Genomic DNA, 21,652 nt, shown 5'->3' on the forward strand with positions numbered 1-21,652 from the left:
TTTTTATTTGTCCCCAGGGGTGAATTTGGCTTTTTACAGAAGGTCTTTAAAATATATAAATTAAAAATAAAATAAATAGATATATAGATTAAGTGGAGACATGTAGTCAGGAAAGTAAATCCCGAAGAGGAGTGTGTGGCCAGCCCATGAAGCATTGAATGAACCTATCAGTGGAAATCTCCTGTCACTGCTGAGAAACTTTTGGAGTAAGCAGGGGAGATGTTGCAATTATTTTAAAGAAAGGACACATTCTGCCTGGTATTTGAACCTGTTTTAATTGGAATATTTATTGTTTGATTTAACCTTTGTGTGATCACCTGTTTTCATGGATGGGTTGTTTATTCATTTATGAAAGATCCACTGCACTTTAGCACTTTAGGATTTTGAACCCCTAATATAATATGTAGGCATGAGCCTTTTAACTCCTAACTCTTACATATTAATACTTAATAAAATATTGTGTCTACTTTTCTCAGTATCTACTTTTACCAATTTTAAGAATACAATTTTGTATATTATCAAGTACCCAGCACTGTTGAATACCACAACATAAGCTCATGTGGACAGTCTGAACCTCATGTCTCTCTAACGTGACTACAGCCTTAAGGGGTGCTTCTCCTACACTATCAAAGTTGTACAATTCTCTTAACACTAGAATTACCAAAGCCTACGAAAAAACTTATAAATCCATCCCACCTTAAATCCCTTTGCACCTCTCTGTCAGCGTCTTTTGTGTTGTAAATGTGTCAATAAGCACAAGCAGCAAACAGCCAGCTATACCATCCCCCCACCAATGCAGAAAGGGCAAAAAGTTCTCTCAGCTCAAGTCTGTTTACCTTCATGTAAGTTGCCTGGAGTTGTAGATGGTAAATATTATATTGTTTTATGGAATATATACATTTCATGCGTGTTTTAATGTCTACAACAATCTATTGTGAGGGATGGCCGGCCAAATATTCCGGTCCACACCTCCAGGCCACCAGATGGAGCCATCCCAGCAGCATGGAAGTTCCCTGAATTCCAGCAGGGCCTTATGGACATTGTAGTTTTTATAAACAACCCTGCTGGATACCATGGGGACCACCAGGAGCAGCTGTAGAGAGGCTTGCAGAGTGCTACGTGCCCTATAACCCGGAAGTGCAACCTGATCACATGACCGGAAGGAACGACGTGCTTCCGGGTTGAAGAAAAGGACTTTTAATCTGACCCGGAATTGATGAGGACTCATGGATTGCAGGGCTGGATCCACTTCCGGGTCAGGGACTATAAAGGACTATGGGAAACCCCAGACGAGTGAGCTGAGCTGAGAGGAAGGGTGGCAACGCGTCTGGGAGAGGAGGATTGGTGATTGTTTATTGATTATTGTATTATATGAGTAGTGTAGAGTGGAGGGTGCTTTGTGCACGTTATTATTATAAAATAAATAATAATTGTACTTTTACCTGGTGTTTGGCATGGTACCTGAGGGTTCAAGGGGTCGATAGCGGCCTCTACTGCTACACTGGCGTAGTCGGCAGGATTCTCTGGCCGTCAATTTGGCAGAGGACCTGTTTTGTAAAAATTGTGTGGGCAGAAAACCCTAAGACGGTACTGGTCACGAGCACGGAGGTAGAAACGCCACACTCTACAAGCAGCAAGGCGGTGATGAGCCTCGTCTCATATTGGTTCGAGATGGGAAGGAAGTCAGGAAAAAAGAATGGTCATTCCCAAAAGAATCATGCCCTACACGAGGCGTCGACAGTGTGGACATACCTGATGGGCAGTGAGGAAGACAGAGCCCTGATAGCTGCCGAGAGAGCCCGTTCGTTATGGCAACAGAAGGACTGTCAGAGGACTACCTCACTGGAGCTCGAAACAAGCCATCAAAAGTCGGAGGTATGTGCTGGGACAACGCCCGTTGCGCTGGGACCTTTCTTTTCTTATTTTGCAGAGGCTGGTCGGCGCGAATCGGACTATGAGACGGACACATACCTCATACCAAGACAAGATGGCCGTGATAGTGAGGAGGTGAGCCTATCTAGGAGTCTGCAAGGGGGACGCCTATTTGTCAACAACAGTCACGTGGACTATCCTGGGGCAGTCTGGGTATATTGTCAGCAAAATATGGCATCACCTGACTAGGAAGAGACCTGCTTATTCGCAGAAGCGGGTCACGTGATTTTGCCCGAAGGATGTCGGGAAAAAGTCAACATTGGTCCGTCAGTGAGGTTGTTTATTCCCCGACGGATCCGAACTCCCTGAAAGGGAAGGGGGAGGCGAGCAAAGCAGCGCCGAATATAAATAATGATAAAGAGGAGCGGGATGTGACTGAATGGTCTGCTGTTAAATTAGAAAAGGCAGATCACAGTCGGCCGGTAGCGGCCACACGCCCCTCTAAAAACTTCAGTTCCCAAGAGCCTTTGCGCGACCCAACCGAGCACTTGTCAGGAGCGGACGTGCCCATTGGCTCCTGGCCGGAAGGTAAGGCAAATGGCGATGGTAGCTTACCTCAGGCCGAATTAAATGACTTTGTGGGACTGCGAGATCTCAAGAAGTTGCTCGAGCCCGTGTACAGTTTCTTCCAGGGCCTGATGGAGCTGAAGAAACAAGTGGAGGAGCTGGGAGCGACAGCCGAAGCGCCACTGAAAAGATTTCAAGGATACCTGCAGTGATTAGGTCGAGAGGCTCCCGTTATGAATGATGTGGTGGTACAGGTGAGTGGAATCGGTACCGTACAGCATATAGGAACGCAGTGTGATCCGGGCCCACGGTTAATAAGTAGTGGGTGCCAAAGCACTGCGTGCCCGACAATAGAGTGCAGAACGCTAACCGAGTGGTCGGGGGAAGGAACTATCGAGCTGGGGCAGCTGTATGAGGTGGCTTCTTGGAGCGATTCAGACCTCAAGACCCCGACCCGTGCTGTAAATGAGTTGACGGTGGTGACAGAAGGGGCGGGGGAAGCGTCGATCAAACCGGAGCAGTTGAAAAGTACTGTCTCCCAGGGTGATGAGGTGCTGAAGATGCTGACTCCGAGTAGATTAAGGTCAACAGGCATGCAGACAGCAAAGGAGCTCTCTTATTCCAATAGGGAGACCCAAACTGTGCACAAGCCCCAGAATAAGCAGGAGATCCCAAATATAAAACGCGGGTCTCCTGACAAGGTAAGAAAAAGGGTTGACAGCACCGAGGTGGCCATAAAACCTCCCTTGGCGGAGGAAAGGGTGGAGACAGAGTTGACAGAGTTCCCAAGGTGTTTCCAGTCTCACGAAGGAAGACAACCAGGAAGGCGACGGCTTTGCTATGACTGTCATCGGCCAGGCCACGTATGGTGAATTAGTCCTCGGAGGACAGGGGATCGGAGGGACATCCGATACACCGTTCTCCCTAGGTTCTCTGGGGAGTCTAGACAGCGCAGCCAAGGCCCGACTGACGGGTCCTCCTGGAGAAAGACGTCCCTCGTGGGGCTGGACGCTCTGCCCCAGTGGTCTAAGGGGAGGTAACTGTGAGGGATGGCTGGCCAAATATTCTGGTCCATACCTCCAGGCCGCCAGATGGAGCCCTCCCAGCAGCATGGAAGTTCCCCGAATTCCAGCAGGGCCTTATGGACATTGTAGTTTTTATAAACAACCCTGCTGGATACCATGGGGACCACCAGGAGCCGCTGTAGGGAGGCTTGCAGAATGCTACGTGCCCTATAACCCAGAAGTGCATCCTGATCACATGACCGGAAGGAACGATGTGCTTCCGGGTTGATGAAAAGGACTTTTAATCTGACCCAGAATTGATGAGGACTCATGGATTGCAGGGCTGAATCCACTTCTGGGTCAGGGACTATAAAGGACTATGGGAAACCCCAGACGAGTGAGCTGAGCTTGGAGGAAGGGTGGCAACACATCTGGGAGAGGAGGATTAGTGATTGATTATTGATTATTGTATTATATGAGTAGTGTACATTGTGCACATTATATTATAAAATAAATAATAATTGTACTTTTACCTGGTGTTTGACATGGTACCTGAGGGTTCAAGGGGTCGATAGCGGCCTCTACTGCTACACTATGTAAACACATCTTGAAAACACAAACGTTTTTCATATTTTAGTAATAATTGACAAAATGTAAACATGAAGTGTATAATGTGTGAAGCCTGAAGTCCAAATATCAATCAAATAAACACTTTCACAAAAGGTACAAGTATAACAAAACAAGTGTGCTTTTATTCAAGAATATAACTGCAGAAAAAGAATTTGCGTTAGGGTGCAACATTGACACGCCCTTAATACAACTGCTTTAGTTGAGCATCCGTGAGTCAAACTAATTCTTGGTAGCGAAAACCAAACGGATTGCTTTTCACTGCCAAGATTCTTCCAAGAATTGAAAGCATGGGCCAATCGCAGCCTGTATTGTCTACCAAGAATTGACCACTCACAACCTGTTTTGGCTACCAAGAATTGTCCAATGACGGCTCGGTCGGCTGCCAAAAATTGGAAAGGGCGGGCCAGCCTCTTGTCAATTAATGAATTCTGCAAAAGCTTGTTCGACGCTTTGTGTTTATTTTTGAACTTTCTAAAAATATTATTCATGAGTTTCAGTTTCTGGAGATAAATACCTTAAGTAAAAATATATATATTTATTTAATTTCCTTGTAAACGATTCATAAATGTATTGATTATGGTTGTTTAACCATCCTTTGATATACTATTCCCTATGTGACATTTTGTTTGTAATCAGGTAGTCTAACTAGATTATGAACAGAGTTATATATTTACATTCATGTACACATTTTTAAAATGATTTTTTAAAACATTCTTGGTGCAGTTTATTATAATTATTAAATAGGTGTGCAAAATGTGTCAAGAAAGATATAATAATGTACGAATAAAAACATTGGTGAACTGCATAATCATAGTTTCATTTTACAGGAAAAGTTTGGTAAAGTAATAATAATAATAATAATAAATAATAATAATAATAATATGAAGTGCTGTATAATTATAAAAATACAAAGCATTGAAAAATGAGTTAATCTTTGCCAGTTTTAAAACTCTTTTTTAAAATTTATTGTTTTGGTGAGTTCATTTTTAACTGAAAAGACAGATGAACCATGTGTATATATATTTCCTACAGAAGACCCCAGGATAGTCTTTCTGGTATGTAAATACCAATACAGTCATATGAAAAAGTTTGGGAACCCCTCTCAGCCTGCATAATAATTTACTCTACTTTCAACAAAAAAGATAACAGTGGTATGTCTTTCATTTCCTAGGAACATCTGAGTACTGGGGTGTTTTTTTAGTGAAGCAGTATTTAGTTTTATGAAATTAAATCAAATGTGAAAAACTGACTGCAAAAATTTGGGTACCCTTGTAATTTTGCTGATTTGAATGCCTGTCACTGCTCAATGCTGATTACTTACAACACCGAATTGGTTGGATGAGCTCGTTAAGCCTTGAACTTCATAGACAGGTGTTTCCAATCATGAGATATAAAGGTATTTAAGGTGGTCAATTGCAAGTTGTGCTTCCCTTTGACTCTCCTCTGAAGAGTGACAGCATGGGATCCTCAAAGCAACTATCAAAAGATCTGAAAACAAAGATTGTTCAATCTCATGGTGTTAGGGGAAGGCTACAAAAAGATATCTCAGGGGTTTAAACTGTCAGTTTCAACTGTAAGGAATGTGATCAGGAAATGGAAGGCCACAGGCACAGTTGGGTCTGACAAGCCAAGAAAAATACAGGAGCGGCATATGCGCAGGATTGTGAGAATGGTTACAGACAACCCACAGATCACCTCCAAAGACCAGCAAGAACATCTTGCTGTAGATGATGTATCTGAACATCGTTCTACAATTCAGTGCAATTTGCACAAAGAACATCTGTATGGCAGGGTGATGAGAAAGAAGCCCTTTCTGTACTCACACCACAAACGGAGAGTCGCTTGTTGTATGCAAATGCTCATGTAAGAGCCAATTTTAGAAAGTTAAAGTTTTGAGTTAAACTTATATTAATGTTTGCTTTATTTGAATAGAACATAATTTCTTATATAGTCATAGACAATGGTATAGTCTTTTTCCCCCTTTAAGTTAGTAAGAGATAGAATCTTCTTGCTATAACTGAGATACAGTGAGATAATAAACTCAGTTGTTGTTTAGAACAGGTCCCTGTAAAGAGGGACTTGATAAACCCATTTAAGTTTAGAATTGGGATAAGCATACAGTTTTCTGACCGTTTTGAAATGGTTCAGAAATTATAAGAAATTAATAATGATTTAAGGTGTAACAAGATTAAGCTCAGAACTACATTTTTCTTATTATAATTTTTTCCTTTTTTTTTGCTATTTTAATTTTTCTTCCTTTAATTTTGTGTGAACTGTTTTACTTTAAAATTTAACTAAACCTTTAAAAAACGAAGATATTTTGTCTGTGGAATCACTTCTGCGTGTCAGGCCTTTGCTGAATCCCATTTTTTGAGTTTGAGCTGCAGAATTTTAGAAACTTTGGGAAAACGCAGCTACAGCTCATTTAGACAATCCAGATTCATTTTGGAACAAAGTGATTTGGACTGATGAGACAAAAATTGAGTTATTTGGTCATAACAAAAAGTGCTTTTCATGGCGGAAGAAGAACACCGCATTCCAAGAAAAACACCAGCTACCTACTGTCAAATTTGGTGGAGGTTCCATCATGCTTTGGAGCTGTGTGGCTAGTTCAGGGACTGGGGCCCTTGTTAAAGTCGAGGGTCAGATGAATTCAACCCAATACCAACAAATTCTTCAGGATAATGTTCAAGCATCAGTCACAAAGTTGAAGTTACGCAGGGTCTGGATATTCCAACAAGACAACCCAAAACACAGTTCAAAATCAACAAAGGCATTCATGCAGAGGGAGAAGTACAATGTTCTGGAATGGTCGTCACAGCCCCCTGACTTGAATATCATCGAAAATCTATGGGATGACCATGCTCGGCAGCCATCAAATTTAACTGAACTGGAGAGATTTTGTATGGAATAATGGTCAAAAATACCTCCATCCAGAATCCAGACACTCATCAAAGGCTATAGGAGGACAGCGGCTAGAGGCTGTTATATTAGCAAAAGGAGGCTCAAATAAGTATTGATGTCATATCTCTGTTTAGGTGCCCAAATTTATGCACCTGTCTAATTTTGTTATGATGCATATTGCATATTTTCTGTTAATCCAATGAACTTAATGTCACTGCTGAAATATTACTGTTTCCATAAGGCATGTCATATATTAAAAGGAAGTTGCTACTTTGAAAGCTCAGCCAATGATAAACAAAAATCCAAAGAATTAAGAGGGGTTCCCAAACTTTTTCATATGACTGTAATTCTTAATTAATTATCTGCAGTAAAAATATCCAACCAACCATTTTCCAACCCGTTGAATCTGAACAAAGGGTCACGGGGGCAGTAAAAATATAATATATATAAAAACAAGTGACTGGTATGTTGTATGATTTTTTATACTTCTCACTGTTAATCTGTTCACATCAATGCTAATATAGAATAATTATAATTCTATATTAACATTGTTGTTATAACATATGCTTATAAAATAGACTTATACCTTAAATACTCTGACGATTGTGATCATGCTGTAGAGCAGGGATGTCGAACTCCAGTCCTGGAAGGCCACAGTGGCTGCAGGTTTTAATTTTAACCATCTTCTTAATTAGTGACCAGTTTTTACTGCTAATTAACTTCTTTTTCTTTAGTTTTATTTAACTTGACTCAAACCCCTTAGTTGACTATTTTTCTTTAATTAGCAGCCAAAGAATAATGAGACACAAAACAACACACAATATCTGAAAATAAAGAAAAGTGAAGGTCTCAGTAAGGTTGATTTCTCAGGTCACCAAAACATTTTAATGGTGTTCTTAGAAAATACAGAAAAAGCAACAGTCTGCTGTGGCAGAATGAAAGCAGCAACAATCCATAAATAATCTAATCTAATCTAATAGAATGAAATAATGGGTTTAATTAACAGCAAGAATCAGCTTCTCATTAAGAGATTGGTTGGAGTGAAATTGGTTGGTTGGAGTTTGAAATCCATCTAGTTAAGCTGGTAATCTGTCGACTCATTTCACATCTTATTTCTGTTTGGTTGTCATTTAAAGAAGAAAGGAATCAATTCAGCAGACTGAATCCTTAAAAATAGGGCTATGAAAATGAAGGAAAAGAAGTTAATTAGCAGTGAACACCGCTCACTGATTAGGAAAAGGGTCAGAATGAAAACCTGCAGCCACTGTGGCTCTCCAGGCCTGGAGTTCAACACCCCTGCCCTAGCATGTACAGTACAACTCAAAGGTGGTTATGCTTAAGTTTTATAACATGAAATTGATGTCATACCTGTAGTACTGCATACAATTTTGGTCTCCTGGCTACAAAAAAGACAAAGCAGCACTAAAGGAATTCCAGAGTGGAACAGCTAGGCTGATAAAATGACTAAGCGGTCTGAGTTATAAGAAGAGATTGAAGGATTTGAAATTTTCAGTTTAAAAATAAGATGAAATTAAGATATAACAAGGTAGAATTACTCAAATTTCTTAAAGGCATTAGTACAATGGATGCAGGCTTTAAATGAAGTCATTCAGTGAGTGCATAGGCACACCGATGGAAACTTGTTAACAGCAAATTTCCCACAAATCTTAGAAATTTCTTTTTGTTCTTCTTCCAGAGAATGACAAACACATCGAAGTAGTAAACACAAGATCACTAATGACAAAAAATAACTCCTGGATCCTTTGTACATATAAGGACAAATATTCAGATTATTAATAATAAAAATGATTGACAATTTGAATGTTCCACATGATACACCCACTCCAGGTTCTGCTGAGATAGGATGGATGAAACTTCCTCTGTAACATCTGTTACCACATGGTATTGGCCATTTTGAAAAAAGTCAAGAGGGAATATAGGTAACATTAATTAAAAATAAAAATGTAAAAATTCTGTTTGTAAAAGCGGCATGTAAAATAAATGTGAACATACCTCTATAGTATAAATTAAATAGATTCCAAGCCTTATACATTATAATTCTTTTCTTTGCATTTATATAGCGCTTTTCTCACTACTCAAAGCGCTCAGCAACTGCAGGTTAAAGGCCTTGCTCAAGGGCCCAACAGAGCAGTGTCCCTTTTGGCATTTACGGGATTCAAATTGGCAACCTTCCGATTACCAGTGCAGATCCCTAGCCACAGATCCACCACTCCGCCTACTCCACATTTTAAAACTAGCCTCTGAGTCACAATCACCATAATCAACCAAGTCTGAACAAATATATAAAATGCAATAACTAACTCTGTCCAAAAAAAAGCATGATTTTTAAAAATGTTTAAATGCCAGTAGATGTTATATAAGCTTTAAAGAGTATAAAATAAAAATACCAAGCCTTTTTAAAGTATCACCACTGTGATGGACAGCTGGCGTTTCAGTCTGTCCAGGATGTCCCTCAACTAAGAGAGAGGGCCTTTTTAGGAAACTACATCCCCCGGGACGCTAGATGGCAGCACCCCTGGATGGAAATGATTCCCCAGATTCCCGCAGGGCAGCATGGGACATGGAGTCCAGTTCTTCAGCCCTGTTGGGTGCCGTGGGTGCCGCCAGGGGAAGCTCACCAAGAACCCGGGGACTATTATGGTGACGTTAACCCAGAAGTACTTAGGAGTCACGAGGACGGAAACCTGCAGTACTTCCGGGACATCTGAAGAAGGCGTTTGACCTGGAGGCGTAATACTTCCGGGGCAGAGACTTTAAAAGAACTATGGGAAACCCCAGCAGATCGAACCGGAGTTGGGTGGGAGTGTGACAGAGCTGCTGGGAGTTGGAGGAGTGTATTTGTTATTGATTATTGTATTGATTTATTATTGGAGAACTGTGGAGTGTGCGGTGCTTTGTGCACTTTAATGAAGAAAATATTAAAAGAATCTTCTTGTGTTTTTACACGTGTGTCTGGGACGTCTGTCTGGTGGGTTCAATGGGACGCTATAGAGCGCTTTATACCATACCACAAACACAATGACAAAATATAGAATACTATAACAGTAACTCTGTCCAACACAACACATGGAGCACGTTTTCTGAATCTGTCTTCATTCTGGAAGAAACTATAAGACGCAAAACACCAAGGACAGACACTTTATAATCTGTCCTGACTTTATTAAACGGGCCTTACTGATCAGTCACTGTCCTGACACAGGTAACAGTTGCTCTTCATGATGTTCCATCAACAGTCCAGTCAAATTCTCATTGACATGACTGACCAACAGGCCACACCTGGACATAATAAATAGGAAAGGATTAAAATAGCGAAGTGCATTTAACAGAGCAGAAAACAAAATCTGACATCCTCCTCACTTCTATTTTTGTGAGGCTATGAGCTGAAATCACATGGAGAAAAAAAAGTGAAAATTAATGCAATGTTAAAAACATAAAGAGAAAGACCAAGAGCCGGGAGTGTATGTCTGTTGTGTTCACACCACATGTTGTTTGTCCTGCAGAGTTTTTCTCCTTGCCTTTTCACCTTATTCAACTTCTCCTCTAAATGTTTCTTACTATGGACAGACTCCAGCAGCTCGCATCCATTTTTACTGCTGGTTTGCGTTGCTTTGACTTTTTATTTCTTTCATCTGCTGTGGCCAGTGCTTCAGCCTGGATGGATATCACGGTAAGCACAGTCAGTGAAGACTCTGTCTTTGTCACAACCAGAGGAAGTTTGTTTGGTTTACTTTTGTCTGTTTATGGCGAGTCCCTGCATCCATCTGTCTGTCCCTTCTCATGTCCTCAGATCTCTCTTTTTATCTCCACAGCTTGTCTTATTGTGGTCTCACCTCCAGACATTGCTCAGCTCTCTCCTCAGTTCTCTCTTCTGCACATTCACAACTGACTGAACTGGACCTAAGTGAGAACAACATGAAGGATTCAGGAGTGGATCAGCTGTGTGAGGGGTTGAGGAGTGAAAACTGCAAGTTAGAGACACTGAGGTGAGTGAGCAACAAGTGTGTGTGAGTGTGTGTATGTTTAATGAATTTTATTTCTTATGACTTTATTGCCATGGCTCTTCAACACCTACAGTACACAAGCTGTGTTTAATCAGGACAGACTGCAGTGTCACATGTGCACAGACAGGTAGATATGACAAGGACACAGATGAAGATTTGACTTTAACAATTAAATTCCTAAAGACAGTGTGGTTTCCCTAAACCCCTCCCCAACAGTGGCCACTCTCGTCATCCTCTCTGTCCAGTATGTGGTTTTATTTCTTGTCACACAATCCCTCACTGTGCATTCTTTGTTCCAATCTCATTCTTGTCACCATCCTCCATTGTCACTTCTCTCCCTCACACTCATATGATGTCCTCATTAAAATTTGTAAAAAGGTCAACAAAACAGAATAATAAGAAGAAACACAAGAAGTGAGAGCAGAGGAGCTGACCAGAGTGATCAAGGACAATGAGCTGGACTGAGGTGTGAGGCAAGGATAAGCCCAGAAGGACAGCAAAGATAAGTAGAGACAGGAGAAGGAGGAAAAATAAGTTAAAAGGATTAGAAGAAATAAAACAAGGGGACAGGGCAGAGGGGCAAGGAGGATGAGGAGGAGTGAGAGATGTGCAAATGAAAGAACAGGACAAAAGCTGAATAGCAGCAGAATAAATGACCAGACATTCACAGAGAGATGGGGAAAATCAAAGGAAGGAGAGGTGACAGGATCAGAACTGAAGATAGTATTGACAGTAAGATGTGAGACACAGGGGTGGCCAAAGGTGGACAGAAGGCTTACTGCTTGTCTATCATTACAGCAAAGTCAACATCTGTATGAAAAGTCAGTCAAACAACATGTAATCTATAGGTTTTCTGAGGATGCCAGCCCAAATCAGTGACCAACAAGCTGACACACATGTCATGTGACTTAAACATCCAGTGACACTCTGAGAAATTCGGAGAAGATATTAGTAACTCACACTTGTGTCTCTTGAGGGACATTCAGAAGAAAAATCTAATTATGAAATGTGCAGGTTATCTAGTGACTTCCTAATTAATCCAGTATATAACACCTTTTAAATATTTTTAACACCAGATTCACAAATCCTTCTTTTGCTTATTTCAGTCCTACACATATCAATCAGAATCTTCCTGAATGCCAACAGACTATCAAAGGCCTACTAGTGATGCAAGTATTCTGCCCATCATTGTACAGCCATTTGAGATGCCTGTCACAATAAGCCTGTTGAGCCACCAGGTCTGTGGACAACACAATAGATTTGAACCTGACCTTCATCTACCAACATCATGACTAACCTGGACATACGTGAGGTGCTCCCCTGGTAACTGTAGACATTTTTCCCTGGTCATATGTTTCGGCAGATGTTAAATATCAACTCATCCAGCTTCACTGCAGCCTTACATCTCTTACACAATGACAGAATCTGAACCATCAGTCTGTCTCCAATTTATTGCTTTTATTCTAAAATACTGATTTTATTTGTATGACATAAATTACCTCTAAGTTCCTGTGATATCTGAGTTACCTGACTAAGCCGTTGTTTGCAAAGCTTAAGGTTAAATACCCTCATAAAGCAATATGACAATGGCTATTAGTCAGCTTTTATATGTAATTTAAGAGGTTAAATGTTATTTATAATGAAACCTCAGGGGCTAAGTAGCTCTCTTAGAATGTGTTACATGGATAAAAGTTACATGCAACCTCTGAGGTTAAGCAAAATATTTTATCGTGTGTCTCAGTATAAAACCTTATACGTTATGCAGGTTAACTTAACGTGTAGTATATTTAATTCAAAGCCTAACTTTTAAAGAGTACTTACCAATTATGAATATTCAGACTGTGACATCCCTTCTGAATGTCAGAATTACTTATATTTTCCTTGTACACTCAGATGTATCCTTTTTATACACTGAGAAGCTAAAGTTAGTCAAAATGGGACAACGTATGACCATAAAATCTTCAAAAGAGTTGACAAAAGGAGGAACAAGCTGATACTTTGCATGTAATAAAATCCACAGCTTTACCCTTGGTGAAAAAATACCTAAAGTCTGATTCAGTAATATGCATACTGTGGACTACCAGGCTGGCACCGCCATCTGAACCCGACACAAACAAGTGTGGGACACAAGTTCAAGGCACACAAGTTTGTTTTTTTTCTTTACATTGTGGGAAATGGCCTCCCTGTTTCCCACAAGCCCAACACAGTGCAAAACACCAACACAGCACAATACAATATTCTTCCTTCTCTCTTTCTTTTCTTCTCCATTCCTCCAGTCAAGATTCGACTTCCTCCTCCCGACTATGACTCCTCAAGTGGTGGCTGCTGACTCCTTTTATACTGCACCCAGAAGTGCTCCAGGTGCTTGATGACCTAGTTTCCAGAAGCACTTCCAGGTGTGGCAGAAGAACTGCTCAAAAGGTCAGCAGATCCTGCTGCAGCACCCTCTGGCATGCCTGCAGATACCAACAGGGCTGAAACAAACTACAACTTTCATGAAGCCCTGCAAGAGTATTAGGCACCGTTGCAACCCAGGGGGGCACCCATCTAGTGTCCTGGTGGAGGTAATGCTCTGGCCATGCTTGCTCCCTCAGTCCTCTCAGCGTGGAGCCGTCCCAGCCAGGCAAGGGCCCCGGCCTCATGCTATAATACTTCCAAGGAGATTTTCAGAGATACAATACAATACAATTTACTTTTTGTATAGCTCAAAATCACACAAGAAGTGCTGTTAAGTAGCTTTAACAGGCCCTGCCTCTTGACAGCCCCCCAGCCTTGACTCTCTAAGAAGACAAGGAAAAACTCCCAAAAAAACCCTTGTAGAGAAAAAATGGAAGAAACCTTGGGAAAGGCAGATCAAAGGAAGACCCCTTTCCAGGTAGGTTGGGCGTGCAGTGGGTGTCAAAAGAAGGGGGTCAATGCAATACAATACACAGAACAGAACAAATCCTCAATACAGTATAAAAATAAAAATTTTACAAGTACGGAGCAGAATTTAACAGTAGATGATATCACATAATATGATTTAGATTTGTTTAGAGTCCTGGAGACCTCATTCATCAAGCTGCCTCCCCCATTTGGCTATTCCACAGCTGAAACAGTGCTAATCCGATGATAGGACCCCTCTTTCCCATGATTCCTGCGATCCTCCATCAGGGATGACTTTACCTTAGGCAGGCAAAACAACTTGGCAGGTGGGCCGTGGCACCAAGTGCCACATTTGAGTACCGAGAAGAGAAACAGATAGGTGAGGGTTAGTATCAATTATAACTATCATGTTACTTACGTTTTAGTGCTAATGCTATTGGCATGGAGCTGGACAGTTTAACATCTGTGGCAGAGCGAAGGGCACTCAACAGGCTCCTATCAATTATGGAGAATCCACTGCATCCACTAAATAGTATCATCTCCAGACAGAGGAGCAGCTTCAGCGACAGACTGCTGTCACTGTCCTGCTCCACTGACAGACTGAGGAGATCATTCCTCCCCCAAACTATGCGACTCTTCAATTCCGCCCGGGGGGGTAAACGTTAACATTTAACATTATACAAAGTTATTGTCTGTTTTTCACCTGCATTATTATCATTCTTTAATTTAATATTATTTATTGTATCAGTATGCTGCTGCTGGAGAATGTGAATTTCCCATTGGGATTAATAAAGTATCTATCTATCTATCTATCTATCTATCTATCTATCTATCTATCTATCTATCTATCTATCTATCTATCTATCTATCTATCTATCTATCTATCTATCTATCTATCTATCTATCTATCTATCTATCTATCTATCTAATGACTAACAACTGAGATGCAGTCTGTACAATTAATCAGCAGCTCTAGTCAGGGTATGCTAAACTGAAGTAGTGAGTCTTCAGCCGGGACAGTTTAGGGCCTCAGTAACTAAAAGCATGACCTCCCACTGTTATTTTATTAATACTTGGAATCATAAGCAGACCGGCATCTTGAGATCTTAATGTGCGCTCAGGTTTGTAAGTCATGATAAGTTCAGACAAGTAAGCCGGACCTTGGCCATTTAATGCTAATACTATAGCAGAAATGTTCCCTTGTGAAAATAAAGCTGAAAGATTCTCCATAACATTAGCATCAATTCAAGAAAAAACATGCCTATGAAAATATTACATGTGCTTTATAAATTCTTAAATTAATTCCATTGGTCTTTGAAGAGATAAAACTTATAGACTGTCCACTATGTGGGGCCATGAAAGGCATTCAACAGCTCTGGTCGTGGGGAGAAAGTCCATCTTTTTTTCTGGAGTGTAACAGTTCTTGTAAGATGTTGTAAAAGGATTTTTTTCTTTACTGGAGAGAAACAGTAGTTAATTGCCACAAACTCCAATTTCCTCCTTCACTCTGATTATTCCATGATTCTCTTTATTTCTATATAAAAACAACAACTGATATCATCAAAGCCCATCAAGAGAAGGTGGCCATAGAGGACCCATCGGACAGTTTTGCTTGAAGGATTTGAATGTCTTTAAAACTGACACAACAACACCCACAAGTACAGGGACATGGTCACTTCATGTATTATTGTGTATGGACAAATAGGCATTAGCACAAAACTATTGTGAAGTGTGGCAAGGACAAGACTGGGTTCAATCTTTACCTCAGAAGACTGGGACAAAACAAAGACATTGGACGACTAGAAGAAGGATAGCTTAGCCTTGACATAAGGGACAAGAATAGGACATGAGGAGCAACTGAGATAAGTGTAAATGAGAATTCTGTTACAAATGACTTTGTAGACAAGTAACTAATAAATCACTAACCACAAGAAGAAAATATGCAGTGGCTTAACTAACCTAGTCTGACCTGTTCATTGGCCATAATAAAGGACAAGGGAACACTGATAAAGCTTCTGGTCTGACCTTAAAATACTTCACACCTATCTTCATCCTCTCCAGTTAATTTCTACAAAAGAGGTATTGACATAATGGAATGCAAAATCCCAAAAAGCTTCAGACCAAGACCTCTCCTGTGTTTCTGAATAGTTTTCATTGATATCTGGACCTGTGATCTGTTACTGCCTGCTTCAAGATATTCACCATCTTCCCAGAAATCCCAGGCCTTAATTATCACAGACCAGTAGTAATGTGGTAGTCATCTATAGCCGTAGTTCCCAAACCTTTTTGACAGCAAGGACCACCTTATTAGATGCAAATTTTTCCACGGACCGGGTTTGGGGGTTCAGTTTTATACACAATTTACATAACATTTCTATAATTATTAAAGTTATTAAGCAGTTCGCATACGTTTGCAATCTGAGATTTTTCTTCTTTTTTTGCATATAACAAAGACATATGCTTTACATTTGCCAATCCAACAGATTGCACATCACAAACATTAACACTGCTATCTTTTTTTCGTGTCTGCCGTTTCTATAGGAGGGTGACAATGAGTTAAATTCCAATGGATGTTTTTCAAATGTTGACAAGCAATAAGCAAAAGGTATCACTGAAAACCACAGACAACAAAAACAGCAAAAAAAAAAAAAACAGTACGAGGAAAGTTCGAAGAAAGAGATTTTTTTACAATGTTTCTGTTTGGGGATCGTTGTGCAAATGTGCACATCTGAGCTGCGACCACAGATCTAACTGCTCTGTGGATGATTCGTTCAAGCATTTCAAGGTCACTTCGTTGTAATGAAAGAATCTGTTGAATGTACTTCGTAGTAACGTGACTTCTATAGACTCATGTCATATGGGGAAACTGTCGGGACCATAAAAATACTTTGTTGTAATAGTCTCTCACCTCGGTCTCTCTCCTCTCTCTGTGCCACAAAGCCCCGCCCGCCAAGCGTTCTGAAAAGTTTGAGTGAGTCGCCGTTGCCGGCAGTTCTTTCGCCGCCCAGCTGTCAGACGGCTGCGGACCGGTAGTGGGCCGCGGACCGGGGGTTGGGGACCCCTGATCTATAGTATTGAAGGCCTTTGAGAACTTCACCCTGACTGACCTCAACAATGCTACACAAGATGGCCATGACCCTCTGCAGTTTACCCATTGAGCCAATAGGTGTGTGCACAGCACAATAGATTTGGACATGATCATCACCTACCAACATCATGATTGACATATGCGTTTGGTAATGACAACTCTGCCTTCAATACCATTAGATAAGGGTTATGACCAACTTCATCCACAAAGCTCAGTTGGTCAGTGGATCACAGATTTTGTGACGGTCAGGAAAAAGTGTTAGCAAAAGATGGATGGTGAGCAATGAAATACCATGAGTGAAATCACAGCTTTTATGCAACAAAGAAAGTTAGCCAGTCAGTGATGTGAGCTTATCAAACTTTACTAAACTGAATAAATTTGTCAGCAAAGACAATCAACTTTATAAAAAACAAAGGGACTTGGAGACAGACAATAACATGGGAATTGAAGAGTCATTATGGGATATGATTGGAAAAGGATGAGTGGGGGGAAAAAAAGGAGATGGGAATGTGGAGTCAAGAAAAGAAGAAAAGGAAAAGAGAAACAAACTGAGAGCTGGAAATAAATACAAGGAAGAGTGCAGCTTCACCACCAGAGGGCAGACTAAGCAGAGTAGAGGACTTGGGGACCTTCGGGTTTTGCTGATGGTGTCTCTTCAGACACTCAGATGTTTTGTAAGATATCCTAAGTAAAGGAGATCACATCTGATCTCACATCTGGGAAAGAACCAGTAATAATACAACTACTACTGCTACTGTGAATACTTGAGGACACAAAGATGGCAGTCATGTTACTTCCCAAACGTGCAGTTGATGAAGAGCTGCACATTTCCAAAATCTGCCAGCATATGGAGATGTTATCACGTCATCCATTATTTTGGTCAAATCAGTTGAACTGAGCGGGCAGTTCAACAAGTCAACCAGGAGCTGGAAATGGACACCTGTTGTCAGCAGTAATTGAGGTTACTTCACAGTCCACTCAGACCAAGAGGACCTCAGCTACCACTGTGCCCAGTGGACTGGATTTTAGGATGCTGGCCATCTATTTTAAGCTTGTCTTCATGCTTTATTAGAAATATTAGAGAAATAAGAGAAGTGACCTCAGTATCACTTAGGCTTTTAGTGAATAGAAGTCAGCTGGTCAATGGCATTGGTCACTTTGTGGGGTCTGAATGTCTGAGGGCAGAAGTCTCGCATGTCATTCTTGTCCTCCAGGTCCATTATGTCATTGATTGCAGAGTCAGGTCCAGCCATTGTCCTTTCAAACAAACAGAGTGTCCTAATAATCTAATTATCCTGATATCATAAGAGTCCATCAAGACAGTCATGTATCAAGCTCTCTAATGTCAAGCAGTAACCAGCAGGTATAACAGGTGTGTTTGTATGGCATCTTGCAAATCACACAAAGTGTCAATACGTATTGAATGATGAATAACAGACAGAAATCCCAGTTTGTCGACTTTTCACAAGTCTATTTGGTCACTCGAGTGCAGAATGCCATTTATTTTGTTTCTTTGATGTACTTGTCTAGTGTTAATGTTCACTTGTCAGTTTAATTGACTGTTCACCTATCAGTACAGCCTGAAGGCAGAGGACACTCTCAGGTATACAGTGCCTTACTTTTTAAGAATAGCAATGGTCTCAACTTCAAACTGCATTTCTGTGAAAAGTCAAAATGCCAGAACCTCTGTGCTGTGGGACCTCTGCCTGTCGTTCCCTCCTTATATCCTTACTTCTATTTCTTCTTCTCCATAGCCTGTCTGATTGTGGTCTCACCTCCAGATGTTGCTCAGCTCTCTCCTTAGTCCTCTCTTCTCCACACTCACGACTGACTGAACTGGAACTGGACAACAACAACCTGGGAGATTCTGGAGCTTGTCAGCTGTGTGGGGGGCTGAGGAGCCCAAACTGTAAATTAAAGGCACTGAGGTGTGTAAACAGGGTGAGGTGTGTGGGGTTATGAAGTCACACCTGACCACGAACTGACCATGAACTGACTGAAGAAGGAGAAGGACAGGCAGTAGGATGAGAAGGACAAAGAGCAGTGGACAAGTGGAAATGGACAGAGGTGACAGACAGGGAGGACAATAAAGATAATGAGAGACAAAAGAAAGAGGTCAACAGGGAGAAGAGAAAAGAGGAGGAGTGTGAGATGCACAGAGAAAGGAAACAGGAGAAAAGGTGGACAGCAGCTGCAGAAATGATAGGCAGAGGGAGAAAGACAATGTGAGGAGACATGACAAGATCAGGACAGCAGGAAGAGTGCACAGGAGCAAAGGTGGGCAGGATTATGGTGGTCATTTAGAGCTAACAAGAAGGAGCAGAGCCCATGTGCCAATGGACAGGGTGGTGAGGGGACAATACAAACAAGCAAGAAGAGAGAAAATGAGAGAAGACATGGGAATAAGGAGAGAGAGAGAGAGACTGAGCATTAGGTAAGTGAGCGGGACACAGGAAATGACCTTTGGTGGACAGAGGGGTCAACATTATGTCACCTGGACAGGCCACCTTCTGTTGTGTTTGCTCTGGTAGCACAAAATAACAAAGGGTTGAGGCCTCAAAAATAGACCATTACATAAATCTCAGCCCAAGAAAGGCCCAACCCCAGAAAGCAGGAGACTTTGGGCCTGATTAGGTCTCAGTGGGGAGGTCAGATTTTTAAACTCAAAATAAAATTAAAAAGAGTCTTAAAGGCTTGAAGTGTGTATGACCAGAGGGACAGCCATAAAAACTCTGGCTGTACCAGAGACAAGTCAATAAGTATAATCTCTATAAAAGATTTATTTATTAACAAAAGTAAAAATGGGTCTGCCAAAGGCAATCCAAAGCCAACAACATAGGTAACAGAATCTGAATTCCAGAGCAACGGTTCAAAGCCAATAATCAGAATTAAATAAAATATACAGTATATATGACAGCAAAATGCTCATAAGAACCACCAAACGTCAGAGCTCTATTAAATGAGCAGCAATGGACTTCAATTCCCAGCAGCCTTTAGAGGGCTTGGGGCAGTCTCTTAATGTTGATTGACAAGTGGACCTGCCTCTTTGGGATCCACCCATGAAATAAAAGAATATCAGAGAATTGCAAGACATCCAGTTATACTAATTAGTAACTAAATAGAATAAAAATAATCAGGTAATAAACACGTAAAGAAATTAACAGAACAATATTAGGAAAAACAGATGAAATCAATAAAAGTAGAACAAAGACAATAAAAAGAAGTACTTTAAACAAGAGTCTGAGTGGAACCCTAGACTTACCAGAACACCTTCTGTATGAAATGGGCATTAAAATTAATTTAACCTAACAGGCCTTCTGAGGGTAGTAACCTAAATGGACAATGAAATGAGAAGCTGACAGGCAAAAATACACATCATGTGACTTAGATAAGTAGGGACATTGAAAGGAATTCTTTGAAGATAATGTCAGTGGGCATATCACTGGTGGAGTCCTCTAGTGTTTGTAACTTTCATTTGTGTCCTTCATAGGCTGTCTGATAAAGATATCAGTGACAGGGGGGAGAAAAACCTGAGGTCAATGCAGAAGGATCTGCAGCGGATTGGACGGCAGGTGGATATCACAACATGAGAAGACCTGACATGGTAATCAACTGATCCAAGTGATGGACATCCTAGTTCAATTAATCTCCTAAATTCTTCTCTTTATTCTTTTATAAACTTGATATCTCTCCTCCACATATAATAAACTGTCCATGACTTCTTTCCAGCCTGTGTGCTTCTTCTTTAAACTTGCTTGTGTTTGTCCACCCTGTGCCTTAACTGGTCATCAAACACCACCAGTTCAGATTGTAGACCTCTGAGTTTCAGTGTTAATTGGCCTTGATTCACCACTACATCATAAAGGATTGAGCAGATTCATAAAATGGAGGAATGGGGGAAAGAACAAGCACATCTGTGAAGTGTCAAAGAAACTGGGAAATAAAATTGAGTGGAACTTGGATGAGTCAAACACCTGAGGGCCTTCAGTACACTCCTATGTGTTGAGAAGGCTGAAGATCTTTGTGGACAAAAAGGCCAGAAGACCTTCACCCTGTTCTGCTGCTATTCTGGTTTAAGCAGATCCATGATATGTGTAAGTGGAAAGTTCGGCAACATTGTCAGATATTAACAAGACAAAGGAGCAAAGTCAATAAAATGATGAGGATACAAGGATGGAGAAGAGTGAAGATGACAATAAATATAACACAAAGTGATTGCAGTGCAAATATGAGGAGCCACAGATTTCAGGGTCTGATTATATTACTGATGACTGATAAGAATGAGAGGGCAGCATGGTGGCACAGTAGTACTGCTGCTACTCATAGTAAGAAGTCCAAGGTTCATGTCCTCCCTATGTGGAGTTTGCATGCTCTCCACATGTCTGTGTAGGTTTCCTCCAGGTGCTCCAGTTTCCTCCCACAGTCCAAAGACATTCAGGTTAGGTGGATTGGCGATCCCAAATTGGCCCCAATGTGTGCTTGGGAAGTGTGTGTGTGAGAGAGTTTGCCCTGTGATAGAGTGGTACCCTGTCCAAGGTTTGTTCCTGCCTTACACCCTGTGTTAGCTGGGATAGGCTCCAGCAGTCCCCCATGACTCTGTCCAGGACTGACTAAAAAGAACAAAGACAGTGATGCACCACCTTATTGAGTGATCATTTTAGCTAAAGCTTCATTTCAAAAGATGATGCTGACTAACACAA

At 41.0% G+C, this 21,652-nt stretch overlaps 1 protein-coding gene across 1 annotated transcript in view; it reads left to right on the forward strand.

Moving 5' to 3' along the window:
- LOC114641103 (NACHT, LRR and PYD domains-containing protein 3-like) overlaps positions 1-20,614 on the forward strand; it is an 81,117-nt gene extending 60,503 nt beyond the window's left edge. Inside the window, exons 5-6 of the mRNA XM_051925212.1 lie at positions 18,707-18,880; positions 20,443-20,614. Of these exons, the coding sequence (XP_051781172.1) occupies positions 18,707-18,880; positions 20,443-20,542 (274 nt within the window). The 3' untranslated portion in view covers positions 20,543-20,614. The remainder of the gene's footprint in view (positions 1-18,706; positions 18,881-20,442) is intronic.
- Positions 20,615-21,652: the final 1,038 nt, after the last annotated feature.

The sequence above is a fragment of the Erpetoichthys calabaricus genome, chromosome 1, assembly GCF_900747795.2.
Source record: "Erpetoichthys calabaricus chromosome 1, fErpCal1.3, whole genome shotgun sequence".
In the NCBI taxonomy this organism is placed as follows: domain Eukaryota; kingdom Metazoa; phylum Chordata; class Cladistia; order Polypteriformes; family Polypteridae; genus Erpetoichthys; species Erpetoichthys calabaricus.